This window comes from Hermetia illucens, chromosome 4, assembly GCF_905115235.1.
Source record: "Hermetia illucens chromosome 4, iHerIll2.2.curated.20191125, whole genome shotgun sequence".
Taxonomy (NCBI): domain Eukaryota; kingdom Metazoa; phylum Arthropoda; class Insecta; order Diptera; family Stratiomyidae; genus Hermetia; species Hermetia illucens.
The window spans coordinates 80,706,549-80,728,642 of NC_051852.1; the positions used below are offsets into that span (position 1 = coordinate 80,706,549).

A 22,094-nucleotide genomic window follows, 5' to 3' on the forward strand; every position below is an offset into this window, starting at 1 on the left:
AAATTTTTCATATACACGTTTAATTTACGATGCCTACACCATTGACTTTCCCCACAGAATTGTTCTGATCGCTTGATTCGGTCGGCACCCATATCCCGGGACTGTTTGCGCTAATTTTCATTTCCACATCATCAATCTTGTACATAATCGAGGAGCACTTATTTTTTTACACCGAAGTAGTAATATTTGCTGCAATGTTTAATATTAGTTTGTCACGATATACGGCGTTAGAAATGGCGGAAATTGAGTTCAAAATACGGTATCCAGAAGCTTCCTCTTCTTCAATTCTTTGAAAATGTTTATTTAAACTGCCTTACATTGTTTGCTGAGGTGCTGACGTCTAAATCCTCACACGTCTTCAATTCCTGTGCCATTCGTTTCTCTCGCTTAACGCACTGTCGTTGTTATATCCTTTTCTAAACCGACCCCCACCATCAGTTGTGATGAAAATACATCAACAATTTTTCGAACGAATTGTGCAAAAAGGATTCTTACTAACGACTACACTGTCACGTTCTTCCATGCGTATTGATAGATTATTATTAATGGAGTTAATGATCGCCTCCTGCCCGCCATATGACATGCTGCCATTCTCAAAAATTGTATTAAATGATGGTGATTATGAAAGGGGCTCGAATCTGATGGATTGAAGGTTTAACGAAACTCAAAATTGCGGTATTCGCCGCCTCAAAATCTCTCGCTGATCTGAAGCATATGTTGAACAAAAATAATTTGTTTAATTTTAGTTTAGATCTAAAGGCGCCTTAGTCCCTTGGAAAGTATCATGGTCCGACTGCTGGTAATTTGATAAGCTTTCCATTTCTGTCTCAACAAATCTGAGTTTAAACTTGTCATTAAGCCGTACAGGGAAGTAAAGTACATACATTGCCGAAGTTTCCATCAACCATGTAAGTTGAAATTTATAAGCAAATGCTGGGACAGAACAAGAGCATTTATAAGTATTCATTTGAAGGTAACAGGACAAACCACTAATCTGGCCCTTATAAAGTTTTCACTTACATTCTGCCAAGAAATGGCAATGGTTTACAACGTATGAATCAGCAAATGCAGTCGTTACCAACTTTTGGTATTACGCTTGTTAGTGACTGTGCTGACTTGTCTTTCTGTTATAAAGTTTTGTCCTTTTACTGAACCTTGTTCATATATGTAAATAACTTTAACAGATTAAACATGATGCCCTACCACTTGTTGACACCCACTAGAATGAACTAAAATATGTTACCCCGGGTAGTAGAGACCGAATTGAAAAAGGCCATAATTCATTGATCATTACAAAACTGAAGCCAGGGTTCGAGCAGTGCACACTTAAGTTTATTACCTTATTTGATCCTCTTTTAGTTTTGTTCGTATCATACGCCAGACGTTTAACAAATATGTACCCTTCTGAAATAAACAAATATTTTTCAACGAACAATCATTCAGCTGACTCGGATCGAGCCAACAATAACTCACTAATAGCCCACATCGCTAGCCTTCCTGGTTTTGATTCATCAAAAGCTAGAATTGTTCAACATTATTCATCCCAGGGTAGTAGTCCAGAAAAGCTACTCTCGCCAGACATTGGGCCAACGGCCGCTGAATTGATACTTCCCTGGCGCCGGGATCGGTCCTACCAAAGTTTTGGTATGTTTGTACAGGCTTATTGTTTCACTTTGTTTAGATGAGACACTTTAAATGCAACGTTCGCATACATTCAACGTGAATTCAATGGAATCTTGTGTTTAATTGTTACTGTAGCTGTAGACAGAACTTTAATTGCGCGACAAAAGATTACATGCAACGCTTTCGTTATATTTTTTCCTTATTTTTCATTTTTAGAAATGCGTTTGAACTGTTTTACGAGAAAATCGTCAGTAGTTTCACTTCCCCAGTTACTATTCTATTATTAAGTTTATTGTGTATGTTATCAATCTCATTTGTAATTCCACTTTTGAGCCCCAATTTTGGAGTTGTCATATTTCATTTTCATTCCCTTCTTTTCGATTTCATTTTACGTTACTCAAAGTTAAGAGCTTTTGATCATAGAAAATTAGACGTAAGGATTTGTCATTCTTGTGTATTATTTTTAGATTTTACAGAGGATGCAATTGGCTCGACTTTTGTGTAATTTGAACTGGATCCTAGCATCCTAGACCACTGAATTTGATTCTGGCTTTCAGAACTCGCTACGTTATTATGACTTTGTTTTTCACAATTCGAAACTTTCAAAAAGCAGCACATCCTTAGTTCACGCCACGACTCAGATCAGAGCCAAATTATCCTAACGAACAACCGTTCCGCACCTATGCTTCCAAAGAAGTAGCTACTCTGCATCTCGATACTAGTTCTACAGACCACAGAAAGCGTAAGCAAGAATTGCATTTGTTTTTCGATAATTGATGTTATCAGAGTGAAAACTGAAGAAATGGCATTCAAACAGAATAACTCTGCACATTGTAACTGTGGAATGGTGGTCTGCTGCCATGGTAACATTTTTACCCAATAAACCATACGTTGAAATTATCATTGGGAGTATGTTGCTATGGCGGCATTTGCACGGTAGTAATTGAAATTGTCATTTAATATTAAGATGGTGCAATTCCTACACTGAACACACAATATCCACTTTTCTGGTATTTTAATATCTGCAATTGTATTTCAAGCTGAAACTTATTGAAATATTTGACGACTCAGCTCACTGGGAGTTGATTAAGCTAGCAATTCTAAATGTTCAACGTTTTTGCACTTCTCATGCTTGGTTAGTTCTCTGAATTATCAGAATGTGAAAGTTATTGGTGAAAGATTAGAGAAACATACCATGATGTTTACTGGTCCGACTACCTCCTACTTCACTATTAGCATGAATTGTTTATACACCATCCGAACCAAAGCTGTGTAGACAGTGAGAGTGGAATATTTTCCAAATTTCTCAGTGGTCCTTGTAGTCTTGAATAATGCTTCATCAACACTGAAAAAATAACCGAAATCCCACCAGGTTTTCTTGGCATCTACGTTTGAAGTTGCTTTCCACAAGTAAAAGCTGGGCTTCTCGAAGTTTGGCCTGCCGGATGTTAGCAGATATGTATTTCCCATTTTCTTTATATCATTCCCAAATAAGAAGTGCTTCTCTTACCAGATACGTTTGGGGAACCTCTACATAAAAATTATTATGGTGTTCGAAAACTGTTGCCAAAACTCACTCAGTTCCCGTCTTTATAGTTTGTTTGTTTTACTTTGAGCGTTTCATTCATCAGCTCTAAACGTATTATACTCATTTTACTTTTCCAAAGCCTTTTGATAACGATACCTCTTCAGCAGCAGAACTGATTTGGCTCTTATCCATGTTTTACAGTAGGTCGAGTTACTTTCAACAGTCTCCACGAGGCTCTATTTTTTCCCTCATTAACTATTATTTATGACTCCATCCCTGATTCATTTTCATTCCGCTTCTGATTGACGATCTTACTTATTTGTCTGCCCCCGTTTTCTATCTCCTTGAGATTTTAAAATTTCCTCAGTGTTAATTCCCTACAGAAGCAGCACCCCTCAATCAAATTTTGACGTGTTATAAACGTCTCCCCCCTATGGACATCGTTTACCAGGAATTGCTTCTTAGAAAAGAACTCATGAGACACTTGATAGCGGTTTTCGATTGTCTTTACATTATGTCGATCTCGTCCACCGAGCTGTCAGAATAATTTAACTTTGGGCTCCATTTCTAATGCAGATTTTGAAAAGAAAATCTCCGTTTGTCAATTTATATGACAAAATATGTAATTGAAATTTCTCTTGTGCTAATAATGTAGTATGGTTTCTGCCACTTGGATAATATGAAACTTTTTTCTCGCTCGTGTTGTGCTTCAGGACTTCACCACTAATATGTTAATAACACAACGCTAATGCGTGTGAGCCAACGTAGTATTCGTAACGATATTCTAGGGAATAATGAAGGAAGAGCATACAATTTTCTCTAACGATCGACTCGACGGTTTCGTCCAGTACTACGCCTAGACCTACTTCGCCCTCCACATGATGTTGCAAATAGCACAATCCAGTCAATCAACCGTTGACCTCCACTCGATTTATGATAGTTTCCAGCTTGTTTTTTTAACCGGGTGCTTTTCACTTCATATGAATTCCTAAATAATTGCGTATTTTGTATCGTAAGTTATGACATGGATAATCAAATACACTAGTCCAATCTTTCTCGAAGTTTCCAATCTCCAGGAAATTTCCACTTTTCCATACTATTTATGGCTAAACAGCATCGCTTAATGAACCAATGTTTTTCGATTATCATTCTAAAATTGTTTGGCTATTTCATTCTGGAAGACAATGTTTCCATCCCGAGATAGGCTGTCAGATAGATTTCTTTTGGAGCTGACCGAATCTATTTCGTCTTGTCAGGATATCTTAGTGAATACAGATAAAGTTTTCCATGTGCAGTTTATCGTGCCAAACGAATATCAACTTATCTACAATATATAGTATTTCTTGTTGAGCTTTACCACCTTAAGTACTCTCCTTCGCCCTTCGGCTACAACAAGATCTCCAATTTCAGTAATGTTTCCTAAGATCATGATGGATTTTGGAGCTTTAAAAGTACCAAATCATTCACTCGTACTTGTGCTGCATTTTCTACACTGTTAATCAGCAGCGATAATATATCACAGGACACTGAATGCCTTTGTGAATGCGCTCCAGTGTGTTCCAGAGTAATAGAATATATACCAATCATAATTGGTAGGCTATATGGCTATTTTTTATATTCCTAACTTCGAAAACCCTTTTAAGGAAATTCTACCCAAAAAGCGTTCAACTTCCACTCTTCTACAATAATATATTTGGGTTTTACCCGTCCCAAAGTTAGCTTTTTGCCTAATAAACAACATTATTTTATATAACAGTATCCCAACTTTATAATTAATTGACCCTCCGTTGGCCGTTCTTCAGAAGCAAAATCATGGTTTTTTTCATTACTTCAACCCTTTCTGCAATTTCTGCAAAAGGATCATACTTTGGTAATAATTGTTTTCAACTAATCGACAGACGCTTATTATTTGTTTCTAAGCCAGATTGTACATTCGAAGTGTCGCTTGAGTGTTCAATGTACAATCAAAACATCACGTCGGTGCGTTTCGTTGTAATGTCAGTTCACGTAATTCAGAACTCGCGCTTTTCGTTTCCTTAAATTAATTTCTAAAGAAAATTTGGCTGCGCCTTAGTCAGTAATATTTTCGTGGCGTGTGCTGTGTAAGCTCTGAAATTGTCATGCAGTACGCAGACTACTAATCACCATTTTCAATTGTTTCTGAGTCTCATAGTATCTTGCCGCGTTAATAATGTCCTCCTAAGCCAGATATTCATTCAAAATGATGAAACTGAAATTATGGTTTTACATTTTTTTGGCGGAGGGGGAAACCCCCACAAATAGGTTTAGCCTCATTAAAAATCTTAATTGGAATTTTTCTCTTCATAACGAGGCAGAGGATGGCTGAGCGGATTTTGCTAGAGGCTAGATCTACATTTTTCGCAAGAAATTATCCTGGATCATTAGTTTCCAACAGACTAACCTCGAATTGGCCTGACTTTGAAGGGGAGGGGTCAGGTTACGCGACAGTGTTGCCAAGTCGAAATCCCATTCCCTGTGGCCGTACACTTACTTTCTGGACGTCCCTCGTTCTCACGGCTGTTCATACGAGAAGACATGAAAATCAACTTGCAAAAATGTGCCTCGTAAGGAGAAATCGGAGAAAAAGCGTTTTGAAAAAGGTGCGGCGTCTTTCGCAAGTCGCACAAATAAAATGCGAACCAGTTTTGTCTGACTAAGTAAAATTGAATATTTTCTATCAAATATTTCTTTATTTTCAAAGATTTCTGTTTTCTGACAACATTGCCGTCATAGTCTCATTCTTCACTTTACTTGGTGTTGCTGCGGAAATTTGTTTGCGGCTTGATGATGTACCGATTGCTGTATGGCCCGTGAATATTGTATCTGTGTGTTACTAATAATAACACAACTCTAATGCATTGTTCGGTCAACCAATCATTTTCCTGACAATTTCACCACGATTACTGTCCGAAAGCTTCAAAGGACGACCCGGCGATGACCGGGATTGATTAAGCAATAACTTTTACCCAATGACTTCTATATCATACAGGCAATTCACGAATACGCCTTTGCTCTTCCTACGGGAGGCTTTCTCCTCATAATTAATAGACATGTAAAAAAACAAGGAATAAAAAAAATCACCAATTGCTGGTGGCGGTAGTTAAGCAGTGAAGAAATATGTATTATATATGCACAATAAAAAAATAACATTTTTGTGAAGAAAGGAGAAGCTGCATGTTTTAAGTATTAACTAAATGGTGAATCTCAACCTTGACACGTTATACTCAGGCTTCAGTATTAGCGCAGATATCAGTTTGGTCCCTTTGGGTATGGCGATTGGTGAATGATGAAACAGTTGCCAGGTATTTTATTGGCAACGTCGACCGGCAAGTATCGGATGGAAATGACTAACAGGACCAAGCTGTCGGATTTCAAACTGTCTGCTTTAGCATTCCAACATCATGTCATCTGCATTTCTGAAACCTGGCTGGATGAGAGGATTCTAGGTTCTGAACTCCTCGAAGGTTACTCTGTCTTTCGTTGTGACAGAGACTCCGTTGCACTTGGCAAGACAACTGGCGGAGGAGCTTTAATAGCTGTTAAGTCCCCTCTCCGTGCTAGAACCCTCCTTCCTCCTCCTCCTACGATTCTGACTTTCCGCTAAACGTATGTCCCTTTATGCCTAAGCCCGCCTTCTCTGTACGAGACAGACAGATTATCAGAGGTCCTAATCGTTCTGTTTCTCTTCCTTCTTTTCATCCTCTGAGGCGACTTTAATCTCCCTATCCTCTTCTGGCCCATTACTTCTGACGCCCATCACCCTGCTCTCGAGTTTAGATATCACGACTCCACCTTTCTGCCGCTCGCAAGCCTACCGAGTTCAACTTGCGTAAGGCGAACTTCGAAGATCAGCCCTGGCGTCAATCAACTGGGTCCCCCTCCTCTCTCCATTTACGTGTGACCAAGCACTCAACACTTTCTATACCACTTTATCTGATCTTCTTCCTTGTTACGTTCTCTCCTCGCCTAAGTGCTTACGCTCTTACCCCATCTGGTTCACCACTGAAGTTCACAAAAAACTACGTCGAAAAGAGGCTGCAAGGAAGAAGTTCCTGTCTTCTAGAAACGATGCTGCCTTTTTTTCAAATCTCTAAGCTCCTCGGTCAAATCTTTAATACGCAAGTCCAGTTGCAAGTCCAGAAACGAATATTTGACCAGTGTGGAAGACTCACTAAAGCGCGGAAGCCTGAAACCTTTCTAGTTCCACATTCGCAACTCCCGGGGAGGAGGGAGGGGGGTAGCTGGGCAGTGCCAGTTATCCCCCCGTCCATTCAATTCTCTGGCTTCTCAGCTAACTCCCCCCAACTATCTTGTTATTTACTCTGCCGCTACTTTTCGTCAGTCTATGTTCCCCCTCCTTCCTCCGAATCCCTCCCGATAGTGGATGTAGCCTGCCCCGCATCGCCTTACCCCTATCCTTGTCGAACATTACGCCAATGTCGGACCTGGCTACGATAGTCTGCCAAACCTCTTTTTGCTCAAAACTGGTAAGTCCATCTCCCTTCCTCTATCTCTTATTTTCAACAAAAGCCTCGAAGAGAATCATTTTCCCGGTTTGTGGAAAGAGGCTCTCGTAATCCCCATACACAAAAGTGGCGATTGTACGCTTGCCGAGAATTACCGTTCCATTTCCCTCCTCTCCTCCTGTTTCAAAATCTCGGAAAGATATGTCAGCGACTGGTTGTCAACCTACTTTTGCCAGCACATAGTGAAAGAGCAACATGGCTTCGTTAAATGTAGGTTCACTGCCTCCAACCTGCTTGACTTTACCAACTTTGTCGCCAAATGTCTAAATTCACGACAGGAAGTAAATACCATTTACACTGACGTCCCTAAAGCCTTCGGCACTGTAAATCACAAGATACTTCTATCCAAACTCTCGTCTCTAAACGTTCCCATATCACTTGTTTTATGGCTTACTTCTTACCTTTCCAACCGATCCTGCTGCGTCTCTTTTGACAGCTGTACTTCCCGCTACTTCTCCCTCTCCCCTGGCGTCCCACAGGGATCTATTCTGGGTCCTTTATTATTTTTATTTTTTATTAACGACCTTCCTCCCCTCCTAACTTGTCCCTGTTTACTCTATGCAGACAACCTTAAGCTGTTTCCCGCTATATCGTCGCCTATGGACTGTGTTTCCCTTCAATCTAACCTGGACACTCTGGTTCGTTGGTGGTCGGCTAATGGTTTAGCGCTAAAAGCCAGAAAGTGTCACTCTATTTGTTACTCCCTAAAGTCCTCACCCACTTCTTTCTTCTACTCTCTTAACGGACATTCCTTATCTTGCTTAAATTCCACTTAAGACCTCGGAATCACTATCGACAATAAGGTTCGCTTTGACATCCATTGCCTCGATGTCATCAATCGAACAGTAAAATTGTCAGGCTTTATACTTCGCTCCTCCTCTGATTTTGACTCCATCCAACCCTCCCCCTTAGCTCTCTTTAATTCCCTCGTGAGGAATACCCTCGAGTATTGCTCCTAGATCTGGTTACCCTCCCGTAACTGTGATTTTCTTGCCCTTGAAAATGTGCAACGTAAATTCACCCGTTCCCTGTTCTTTAAGAAAAGCTTCCGTCGTATGGACTACTCCTCCCGCCTCCGCTTTCTGAACCTTCGCTTCCTACAACAGCGTAGATCCTATCTGGGTCTATGCACATTTTTTAAACTTTCCTCGGGTCTGATCGCTAACGACATCACTTGCCGTCCTGCGTCTCATAACATACGTAGCGCAGACATTTTCAATGTGCCCTTCGCAGAGCTCGAGGTCTATTTTCATTCCCCGATTCCTAGGCTTTGCCGAAATTATAACGCAGAACAGCTGGGTCCTTTTAACTTCTCTACTTAAAGTAATTTTCAACTTAGGATAAGTTTTTTGCTTTCTCCTCCTCCTGAGGGCAATAATTAATTGGAGTTTACTCTGTTCTCCGTTAAATTAAATAAATAAACAGCATTTGATGACTTCGCTTGGACAATTTTGGTGATCCTTTTTCCACATACGCGCATTCCATGAATGCGTCTTTATTCTTCTTTCCTTCTCTCATTTGATAAAAAGTTAAATGAAAACAGGAAAAAATCAAGCAACTCCATAAAAAACATAATGCGTGGAGCTAAATAGGAGGGAGATGCAATTTCCAATACCTTCAGCTCCCCTATTCAGATTCACTTAATTTAGTAGCTATTAAGCACGCTAAAGCCAAAAATTTCCAAAAATTAATAAAATTCTATATTTTGAAAATTACTTAAGACAAACCTGTTGTTACGTAGAAGTTGAACGCACTTTGTTAAAAATTTTCAGAGAGGGGTTTTCAAAGCTAGGAATGTGAAAAATAGTCGCATAGGTAAAAATCGCGTAATTGGATTCAAATCATACAAAGTTCTATCATTTTAGAATGCACTTCTAAGTACTAGAGGTCCCATACTTGGGAACAAAGTGGGATATCACGGTCTGCAGTTCATTAAAGTTCTTCGTTTTATCTGCGATACTAAAATTATTTCTCTTAACTTGATTACCCAAAAATTCGGACAAATAGAAAGTTTACAAAACAGTAAAATGTCATGCTACGTCTTGCAGATAATGAGCGTTATGCGGAAAAGGCATGAGATGTGATTTAAACTCAGCCACAAATGAGCGCAACCTCAAATAACTTAGGTTGAATTGAAAGAAACACAATGTGCACAAAGGGTCGATAGACTGCTTTTTTTCGAATATACTCTCCACAAACTTAAACTTAGCAGAACTTTGGCTCTATGTTTCTAATTCTACTACGAGTACCCTTGGAATAGCTACTTCCCGCATATTTCGAAGCAATGGGATATAAAGGAATCACCCTAATTTGAATGTAACAAGATACAATCTAAACACATTTGGAACAAATTTTCATTTGTTTTCCTTAAATGTCATAAATTTGGATTTTTTCTTTATTTAACATCATCTAACGCATGCAATTCTCATTTACAACTGTACATAAGTAACTTGAATGAATGGCTCTTTACTAACCTTAACAAACTGTGGCATGATGTTCCCCTGGATGTTTTCATTGATATTTGGTACGTTCTCCTTTAACATAAATATCTTCTAATCGAATCAAAATTAGCAGGCGAAACACCAATGATACCAGAAGAGGAACGAACTCCACACCGTGATTCGGAATGCGAACATCGCGTTGCTACACCAACAGCTATCGAATCACAGCTTCCATGGAAAAGAAATGATGGTGAAAATGAGGATGGAGGGCCATTAAAACAAAACGAGTTTCCAGCTTGGGCATCCAACAAGGAGTATTTAGCGTACAACTCACCCAGCGCTACATTCTTAGGTAATTGGCAAACGATTCAAAGGCTTCTGAGCTGCTCAAAATTATAAGCTCCCACTGAATGGAATTTATTGCAATCATTGAACGTTTTTGTTGATCATTTAGCATGGAGTCACTAAGCTAAGAAAGTCATCAGTTTTATGAATCTATAACAATTTCTGCTACTAACAGAGATGTGTGCATTAAAGTGCCAAAGTTCTGCTGAATACGAGTAAAGTAGTTGATTACCATAACCAAAATTGCAGTAAATTTCATCTATATAGTATACCCTGGAAACAAACACTTCAAGGCAAATGCATACTACTCGTACATAAACTTTCCAAATCAAATTCAACATTTCTTACTAAAGCAAGTTTCGACGCAACCACATGTAAAATTTACTTAGTAAAAGCATCCCATTCATAGTGTCATTAAAATTAAAAGTTGGCTCTCGATCATTAGCTTTTCAGTAGTTTGTTTACGACAAACCAATGAACATTTCACATTATTCATAGTAGGGCATTTTCAAATTAATTCAATTTTATAGCTGGTTTTCAGTAGAAATTCGATAGTAAATAATTAGGCGGATTCCATAAACTTATTTGTTTAATTTGAACCGAGAATTGCGCAATAATGAATTTCCCTGTGCATGGCTCAATTCGGGAATTTAGTAACAAGTAGACTATTTTCAGCATGACTGAAGACTGACATCGTCTAGAAATGTAATTAACCAAACTCGTTTCTTTTGAGGAACACTACACTTAAGATGACATATTCTGTTTTTCTTTTTTCTCATTTAATATTACAGAACCTCCTCCAGATTAACCCCGAAAATCAAACGTTTCTGAACATTATAAAGATTACACATAGCTTGATAATTGCACACACATGTCTTATGTTGTAGAGAATTAGTGAAATTTATGAATGAATGTTCAATAATTTCTGTCGAAATTTTCTAACGGTTTTCCCATGAAATGCATCTAGCTAACAAGACAACGGCTGACTTTAATTTCGATGAGTTTATTTATGTGAATAATACCACGAGTGATTATCAAAGAACACGAATCCATTGTAAAGGCACAAACTATCCAAAACATTTAAGTTTACGCAGTTGTTAGTTCAACACCAATTGATATTATCCATACTGCATATCAACTTGGAAATATGTAACATACATTTAGCATGTTACATATTCATTCGGACAAAATCACTTCATCTTCATATCCCACATTCACCTTTGCATAGTAGAACTATAGATAACTGGTGTTCTTTATTATTCACTCGTACCTTCCTGATACAGTAACATTACTACCCTCTCTTTATTTGATGTTTCTATTCAATTCTTTTTTGCGAATTATACAAAAACGAACAGGACTTGGGTTCAAACTTTCTGCTATTGTAAAAACCAATCAATTCAAAATTTGGGAACGCGAAAACCACAATGTTTCTGAGAGCACATTCTGAGATTAGTACGGAACTATGTACTTATGTTAGATGCAACTTGCCTGATGTTTGAGTTATTTCACTTTACAATAGAAAGGGTATTTACCATAATGTCAACATGTTGAAGCGAATTGACTCGTGGTGGAGCCCCAACAAATTGCCATTGCACCAAAATATTTTTTCCTATATTTGATATATTGATTCAATGTATTGCATAATCCTATTTTTTCTTCCCCTCCATGTATGTCCGCTCTATGTAATGGTCATGTAAAATTAAAAAATATTTTGAAAACTCGCCTGCAAATTCTCACATTCTGCTATCGCTCCTAACGAATCATGAATAAAATATTACATATTCAAAACAACACGCTGAACTTAACAAAACACCCACACACATAATTCGAAAACGAACAACAACAAAACACGAAAAAACAGGTGGCTTATCGAAACCTAAACAGGCTAAGTCTGTAATAGGGTTATTCCGTCGTGAGAGTTCGGGATCAGGATCAGGACCCATAATCGGCACGGGCCTGGCGGAGGCAGGTGGACAAGATGTACATAATCGGCAGCAGACCAATATCGATTTACCGACTAGGAGGAATACGAAAAAAGGATCACTACTCGAGCTAAGTGGGTAAGTCGCTGAACAGTCTAACATTTTTGTGCATAAGTTTCTCTCGCTTTATTGTGTAGTATATGCGTGTTTGAGGTGGGGGAGAGGCAAAGCCTCTGAGCGCTCAACTCTTAGCGGTCCATTGTACTCGGATTTATATATGTGATATTATAACAAACATTAACTCTTATACAAGTCTATGTGAAAATTCTTTTTCAAATAGAATTGAAAAAGGGGTTCGGACTAATAAACCTTAGATTCCTATATGCATTGGGAGTATTCAATCAAAAAGTGTAGGGGGACGTTAGTGGTTCATACACTTTATTTTTCAAAAGATATCTTGATGAAACTTATAAAAGGTGTTTGTGGAATTTCCCCAACATCTAAAAAAATAAAAACGAGGGTCAAACCATTATGAAATTCTCCATAGAATGACCTAGAATCAAAAATATTTTCCCGAAAACGGAAAAATGGCACCTTTTTCTAAATTTGCCGGTTTTCGACGACAAAAACCTAATGTAACTCAAAATATTTAGCACCAATGTGCATTGTATAGTACACCATATCCAAATTTCAAAGCAATTTTCGAAGGGTTTCTTTAATCTTCACGCCGATTCAGAAAACGCTGCTTTGAGGAAAACGCGTTTAGGATATTGTCATAACATTTTTTTAAAAACCCCTTACCTAAACTTAAGAGGAGAAACCACATTAGATAGCCTTTTTTCACGGACCTCTTTGAGAAATGATGGGACTTTGGACATTATATTGGCCGTATTCCTAACAACTTCTTAGAATTTCGTTGAAATGTTTAAGGTAAAAATAAAAGAGTTACGCAACAATATTCAGCAGGAGTTCTCCAACTGTGGGACGCGGAGCGACTCCAATTTTTATCTGAAACCAAAAAGCCATACATCATTCACTTATTTTCTAAGAACACGAACCTTAATGCAGCTGAAAATAATCAAAATCAGAAATTTTGCAGGTGTTAAAAAAAAATATTTAATTTTCCACTATTTAGTAGAATAATCATAATTATGCAAAGAAGCGAAAATTCGTTTGGAGAAAAATGCGTTTGAAAAAAAAAATGTTTGAAAAATCCACTTTCGGATATGAAGACATTTATCACTCTTAATTACGAACAAAATTCAGTTACATAAGTACAAATGCACTCGAACAAGAAATTGATTGATGAGTATTTATCTATAAATACACTATTTAGATAACAATGCCAGATTTCGTAAGGATATAAAGCGACTACTTCCTTGACGATGGACCCTGAATCCGATAATCGCTCGCTTCTACCACTATAAAATCTAAAGGGCCACATTTCTGGAGCGTATTCTGGAAACTAAGTTAACCATCTATGCAATAAAAAATCGATCCCGAAAACCTCCTAATGTGGTTTTCTCCCTTAATCTGCGATTCCTCTATGTATAAAATTCCATATGGTATAAAACATAAAGAAGTCGGTTCAGGTATGAAAGGTTTTGTGTATTTCTTAAATAAAGACATTTGAGTGTGCATTTGCCCCATCAATACGTAGCACGTAATATATGCATATATTATGTGAGAGTATCCACTTTCGAGTGATATTGACATTAATAGTCTTGAATTTGCAAAGAAGCGACAACTTTGACCTATAATAACTTTGTTAGTAATAGTGCGATTTTCATGAAACTTGGCAGGATCATGTTTTATGTTATAGCCTGGATGCTAGGATGAACTTAAAGGCGATTTTTCAGCCAATTACTAAAAATTATACTAATACACTATTATTAACTTTATTTGAAAGCATATTTGTATGGGGTTTAGCCTCCTGATTTTTGTCAGATTTTTCGGTTGAGTAGTTTCTGAGAATGGGTCCGTTAAATAAATGATCACTTTCGACCCCCCCCCCCCCCCCCGCACTCCTCACCTTTCTAATAAATGTCAAAACTAATACCGGCTTCGGAAAATACTAACCGAGACCTCTCATTCAATACCCCACATAACTATATTTGGTGAAAAAACAATTTACACCCTCCTTTTGCATGTATGGGGGCCCCCTCTTTAATTCGACGTAAAAGGATGTAACTCACTGTATGCGTGAGCGTTCATAGTTCGCACCTTTCCATGAAATTTGGTATTAATCACTATAACCATTTTCGAGAAAATTCGTGTGGCGGACAGACAGACAGTACATTTGATCTCTTAGGGTAGTAATTCCATGCGAAACTTGATTTTCTTGTTAATAAAAGTAGGATACTCAGCAAACTATATAATATAATGCTTCTTGTTAAAACCTACATTGCTACATTGTGGGGATGAACTCAAGGGCGGTTTGCAGTAAATTTTCAAATCATAATACAGTAGGACCCCGATAATTTTTATAGTCTATGGACTGATGATTTGGTACGAAATATCGGGATTGCAATTAGTCGGGGATACAAAATAAAGAAAATCAACTCTAGAGACCGACAAATTTGTATGAATTAGCCGAAAATACGAGTAACCAATGTGCGAGTTATCGAAATTCCACAGTAATATACTATATTTAACTTTATTTGAGTAGATATCGTAGCGGAGAGTATTTCGAAGATACCATATTAATAGACCACCATAATTTTTTCATGTTTTTTGGTCGAGTGGCTTCAGGGAGCCGACCCTTGAAGTATGTGGACCGTCTCACACCCGCTTTGCAACCAATAATAATAGTAATCGTTGGCGCAACAATCCAACTGGATCAGGGCCTTGAAGTTTATTAGAGCACTTCATTCAAGCTCGTAACGGTACAGTACAGGATTATAATACTTATAGTAGGAGGCAATGTGGCGAGCAAGTACACAAAACTGTTGATTTGTTCGAAGACAGTTGCAAATAAAACAAAACGCGACACTAAATCGTTTTGCTTCTACGCCTAAACCTTCGCTACCTCGTCAAAGATCACCAAAGTCTCCTTCTCCTCACGCGACTATTAGGATCAGCTGGCATCTGTTGGATTATAAAGTGCTAGGCTGTTGCTGCGAAAGGTCACGGATCAAATCCCACTGATTTGTATCGTGACTGGATATCGGATACTATACGACTCAGCTGTGAATTAATACCTGAGCCAAATCCCGGTAATAATCCCGGGCCAGCGCAATGCTGACTACATTACCTCCTACAGAGCACTATAGAACTTTATTGTACCGTTATGATTTTGACACTTCCAAATTGGATTATTGCCCCATCGATTATCATATCTTTTTTTTAAAATCCAGATTCAAAACGCCCAGATTCAATTATCATTCAATCTGCCGATTTTGTCATTTATATGCTTTTCTTTTTTTGAAAATTTACGGGTACGTCTTAATTCTACGTATTTGCCTCGTTTGACACTTGTAGGTCACTCCTAATATTTTTATATCATCATCATCAACGGCGCAACAACCGGTATCCGGTCTAGGCCTGCCTGAATAAGGAACTCCAGACATTCCGGTTTTGCGCCGAGGTCCACCAATTCGATATCCCTAAAAGCTGTCTGCCGTCCTGACCTACGCCATCGCTCCAACTTAGGCAGGGTCTGCCTCGTCTTTTTCTACCATAGATACCCTTATGGACTTTCCGGGTGGGATCATCCTCATCCATACGACTTATTTTTATATGCAACAGTTTTCTCATCGATTGCCTGCTGGCAAGTTTCGTGTCCGATGGTTTTTTGCAGCCGTATTGATTGCGACTCTGCATCAATGCTATCGGCTTCCCTGTTCTGGTTTAGCGTCTGCAGGCTTTGTTCCTCTAACACTTCAACAAATTTCGATGCCATTTTTTCCTTCTAGACCTTTTCAATGTCGAACCATATTTTGCTCGTCGAAGTGGTGGTTTTCGCAATTTGCCCCGCTGTATGAGGATACATAAAGAGTGAAGTATTTAATTCCCTTATAATTTCATTTCCTGGATCATCTGCAGACCATATCTCTGGTCTGTAATGAGCTATGTTTATGATATTCTTCGTTAAGGAAGAATGTAATCTCATTACAATTATGTGGAGATGCTCTACCCAGTTGAAGCCACATTTGTCTCTTTCTGTCTGTCTGGTAGGTAAGACTTTCTGTATAAAAAAGTTTACCCTTTACCTGTCAACTGGTTTGGGAGAATATAATTTCCTATTGCGGCTGTGTCGGTCCCAGGGGTGGGGACAAATTTCCCTGCTTCTCTTGCTCGCTTCAGGCCTACGAAAAACTTTTGCATTCGACTACTGTGGATTAGGAAATCTTCTTTGCTTATCTCCTACCACCTACTGAGCTGTTATCTACTCTAAGTACGAAGAACATGTCAAAATATTCCCAGAATCAGATTTGGCGAGATCGTTTTCGAGCTATCTTTTAGGTTTGATAATAGTAATTATTTTTTTTAGTAATTCAACTATCTAAATTGCACTGAAGTGTTAATGGTATCTTTCTAAAAACGAAATCGATTATGTCAATTACCTAATATTCTTTAACTACCTAATAGTTCGTGTGTTTAGGTTCAAGTATTTGGTGCTTTGTTTCATTTAGAAGATTCATCTTTTACAAGAAAAGTCGTATATTTTGTATGTTAAAATTCGAGAAAACTTACATTAAACAGCAAAATTTTGGTGTTTTTTTTTGTTTTTCGGAGCCATCACTTGTATATAAATTATTTTATTTTTATAAATTAACTTCCATATAATACTTTAAGGTAGTCTATGATTCAGTGTTTATTTCCATCATAGTTTTAAAATAATTACCGTTAAAGTACTATAAACGGGGCGATTCTTTTTAGAAAATCAATTGCTTGTAGCAGCTAAAGAGTTAAGATGTGGAAAAAAAATTTTTTTTTGCTTAAAGTTACATTAGGATTTGATTTACATACTGCTTGTCCCTTAATTTTGTGAGACCGTATTTACTATAATATATTAATATTTAAAGATTTCTTCTTTTCGAAAGGAAGTTTTGAAAATTAAATTACGAGTTACTGCTTCTTTATTGCAAACCTCTCTCAATATATTGCCAAAGTTTACCCAGAAAAAAGTACCTTCCATACGTATAGGTAGGTTGTAAACTAACCACTCATAAAAACAAACATTCACATGACTTTATTAGTGCAAACGTAAGCGCGCTGATTTATAGATATAATAAATCATTTAAGAATAATCCCCGCATGGTACGCAGGGTCAGTTTCTGGCTGGGACTCTTATTGTTATTCATTATTTTCCTTCAAAGCTACTCTCTCCTCATGACATTGTATTATAGATCGCTTTAGTCAATCTTTCCACCGCTCTCTAATGGCGTGTCCCAATATTGCCCTACGTTTGCACAAGTAGAAGCATAACAGCTGCAGATATGAAGGCCTGCTCATCTAGCACCTTTACTATCCGCCCGTGAAAACTATCCTCTGACTTTTTGCTGAATTTATTTACCTCCAGCATCACATCCGCTTCTGCGTTCACTTGATTCAGTTCACCTATCACCACTTTTGTTGCTCCGATTTTTGTTAAGACTGTAATCGAGAAACTACCAACTTTTCTCGGAATTTGCGGCGGCTTCGCTTTCCTCCATGAAGAAACCTTTTCTTTTTGGTCGCTTGTTCGGCAACAAAGGATTCGCTAATACCGCCCCTTCTTCGTTCTCCCGCATTCTCACCTACTGTATGTTGAGGAAGGGTCACCAGCGTTTTTCGCAAGACTTTGTCACATGACATTTGGACGTTTTTTCCTACTAGTGCCCCGTATTGGGGTCCCCCCCCCCCCCCCATTGAAGAACTGATAGACTTCATTCGTAGGTCATACCAGTGAAACGTCGTCAACAACCAAGGTTATACCCGCGGCAACGAGATTGAAAGGCTGGGGCTCCAATTCAACCATCGCGTTTTTCTAACGGGCACGGAAAATGCAGCGTCACATGTAGCTAAAGTGATTTAAAAGCAGACGCCAGTTTTTTATCACTTCATTTAGATCTAGTATAATTTCATCATAAATTATAGATATTAATAAATATTCGTTCTAACCAACCAACCTACAAGAATATATTTACAGTATACTAAAACACCAAATGTGTGATAACAATATTATCTTGCAACCAATTAATTACCAAAGCGATTTCATATGTTTAAATCTATTCGACGTTATAAATTCATTAAACATATTTCTTTTTATTTTAGAGGAGTAGAGAACGAATGGAATACATTTTCTTTATGCTGAAACTAAACCCCACACACATAACACAAGTTACGGCACGCACAATACACATTACTTAAATTAAAAAAAAAAACTAAATAAGCTTAAAAGCAAACTAAACAAATTTTGGCTAAGTAAGTATAATAAATCATATTCATGTAAAGAAGTATGTAACTTACACTAGTTTTCAAATACTACTAACACATGGAGTCAGATACCTAAGTTAGTATATCCAACACTGCACAAAAGATCAGAATTAATTACATAATGATAATCAGTGAAATACGAAAATAAAAGAAAATCGACGGAAACAAATTAAGTAAAGTACGGAGGGTTGAAAATAATGATTACACAATATTAATTTTTGAAATAAAGGATTTAAGCTACCATATATATTTTAACAACAGCACATTCATTAAATCCATTTAGTTCCATGGAGAAAAACACAGTTCAAGATTAAATCGCTTTACTTCTATACATAATTTAATATTCCTAAAGCCCCTATATGAGCCACTCCTAGGGGGTTTACTGTGCCCTATCAGGTTCTCCGATATACTCTGACGTATCATGTTCCTGTTACTTTTGTTTCAAATGAACCACACTAGATAACCCAGATTAATTTAAGGCTAGAAAAACGTTGGCCCACCTCGGGCCTTGAGTCCTGCGGGGTTTTTTCTCCAGAAATTGTCTTAATAAAATCGTAAACAAGGCTAAAAGGCAGTTTCAACATAGTCCCCATATTCCTGAAAGTGATATGCTCCATACCACTAAGCGGCTTATACCAGATTATTTATAGATTTTAAGCTAAATTTTGGACCTTGCTGCCAGATGGACAGCTCATGAAAACCTTCAATTTATTATTAAATGGCGCTTCACTTTGTGTGCCTCAGTTTCATCGTGTGAAAGAAGTTTTTCTAAACTTAAAACAATAACAGCGCGGGAAACCGGAAGCTAGACGCTTCAGGTATAAAAGGTTTTATGTTTTTCTATGTGAGAAATGACGAGTGCTTGATAGTTCCGTGTGTACATAGTTAAAAATTCCATTGCTCTCTATTTTTGAAAAAGCCATTCGCACAAACAATTTGATCTGGAAAGCACTCTATTGATTGCAGTTAACCTCATACACTGCACACTAGGAGTTCAGTATTATTAGCAAATGTGAAGGAGGAGAAGTTGGAGTACCGGAAGCTCGCGCTTTGGGTATAAAGGTTTTGTATTCATTTTATGTAAGAAACTTCTAAACTCATTTTTCCGTCCATATATAGCTACAAATCCAACATATTCCTTCATATTTTTCCAAACTACAATATATACGTTCATATTGCAAACAAAGATATTGTCCTCACCCTAAGCAAACATTTCACTTTTATTACCAAATACTGTACATATCCATGCGCGTATACACAAATATACCTATCTGAATTAGACACTACCCGCAAACTTCATTAATACGTATATATACTTACATCCACACATATTTCTGTCTGGAGTAATTGATATTGGTATACAAATTCCTAAAACAATAAACACTGGATTTTCTTCAAACTTTACCGAATTGTGCCTTATATTATCCATTACAGCAATGCCTTGTACTTCTTGAATGAACCTAAGGGGGGTTCCCAGGAAAATTTCTAAAATATGGAAATATTACTATTATTAACTTTATTTGCGCAGACATCGGAACCAGATGTATTTGAGGCCTAGATTTCGTAGAGATGCACTATTGTGATTTTTTTCAGATTTTCCGGTTGGATAGGTTCTGAGAATGAGACCTGCTTCAATTTTTGGTGTACACATTCTTTCACTCCTCTATATCAGAAACAAGATCATTTTCGAAAGGTACTAATCGAGCCCTTTCATCCAATACTCCACACGGCCATATTCGTTAAAAACTCTCCCTGACACTCAACACAAAATAGCACCACTATATATAAAGATTTTCACATTCCTTCTTACCAAATTTCGTAAAAAATTGTTTAGCCGTTTTGGGGTAAATCGGGCGTGACAGACAGAGAAGAAGAATCGATTTTAATAAGGTTTTGTTTTACACAAAGCTTTAAAAAGGCCTGGGGGAAGTAGCAACAGTACGCTGACGGACTACCAATTAAATACCTCCCTATCATCAGAGAACTAGCCTGGAACCGTTTGACACATTACTTTGGGCTAGGCCCCCCGCTCCCCTGGCTTTGGCAGCCTTCGAATCAGGGAATTCCTTTCACCAAAGGAAAAGCAAAATGTGTGTTCAGCGCCGTCCGCCACTCCATTGCAGAACACAATCAGGAGATTGCGCCTTCCCAATCCTGTGCAGGTAAGACTGAAAACCTCCCCCCGATGATGTTCTTCACGGGCAACCATCTCTCTTAAGTTCTCTCCCTTACGGCGGTAGATAGATTTGCGCTCCTTGGCAAGGACGGCAACGGGGATCACTCCTGCTATCACCATCACAGCCGGTTCGGAGACGGTGCGATAAGCAGACGCTACTCGTAAAGCTCCCCGCCCCTGCACTTGAGCAAGGCGCTTACGATGCACCTACTTGTCAAGGGAGTCAGTCCATTGAGCAGAACCGACTGCGTTGCTCCCATAAAGAGACGTCTCCTAGTAGACAACATTCGCTATTAGCCAGCTCAAAGCCGTGATTCCAGCTGTAGCCCTGTCTGCTGCTGCTTTGATTTGCTCGAAGAAGCTCATCTTCGAATCGAGCATTAAACCGCTGGTTTTGACTCTATAGTCAACTTGCCGATCGAAATGGGACGCAGGGTCAAGCCGACTACTTCGGTTTTTTCCAGCGCAAGGTTGAAACCGTAAGCAGTCATCCATCTGCTTTCCCGCCGCATCAATATGCCAAGTCTGCTTTGCGCCTGTTCAACAGTGCGTCCGGCAACAAGTGCCGCAACGTCGTCTGCATAACTGACCAGGCGCGACTCTTCGGGCATATCGAGCCTAAGCAGATTATCATAGGAAGCCTTCCAGAGGTCCGTCCCTAGGATGGATCCCTGCATTACTCCCGACGTGATTTCCATTCTCCTTTGGCCATCTAGCGTCTCATAAGGCAGGGAGCGGTCTTTCAGATAATCCCTCAATATCCGCAAGAGATAGTTTGGTACGTGGAATGAGTTTTCTCATGTGTCTAGCATATTTGTCCATCTTACGGAATTGAAGGCATTTCTAACATCAAGCGCTATGAGGAGCACTATCCGTCGAGATCGGCGGATGTGTGCCTCGGCTCGATGAACCGCATCTACGACCTCCATAATAGCATCTACTGTGGATCTCCCTGTTCTGAACCCGAACTCCCTTGGGGATAAGTCCCCGGCAGCGCGGATCGCTTCAGCGAGTCTACTCCTGATGAGCTTCTCGAGCACTTTCCCAGCCGTATCAAGCATACACAGCAATCGATATCCAGACGGGAACTCC

At 38.5% G+C, this 22,094-nt stretch overlaps 1 protein-coding gene across 12 annotated transcripts in view; it reads left to right on the forward strand.

The window, feature by feature from the left end:
• Positions 1-22,094, forward strand: part of LOC119656231 (sodium/hydrogen exchanger 3) — a 187,045-nt gene that overhangs the window by 159,101 nt on the left and 5,850 nt on the right. For 8 of the 12 annotated variants that reach the window (XM_038062636.1, XM_038062644.1, XM_038062637.1 and 5 more), the window contains 3 exons: positions 1,444-1,644; positions 10,270-10,491; positions 12,346-12,544. In XM_038062636.1, coding sequence (XP_037918564.1) covers positions 1,444-1,644; positions 10,270-10,491; positions 12,346-12,544 — 622 coding nt within the window. The remainder of the gene's footprint in view (positions 1-1,443; positions 1,645-10,269; positions 10,492-12,345; positions 12,545-22,094) is intronic. The other 4 variants (XM_038062645.1, XM_038062647.1, XM_038062648.1 and 1 more) reach the window with 3 other exon arrangements.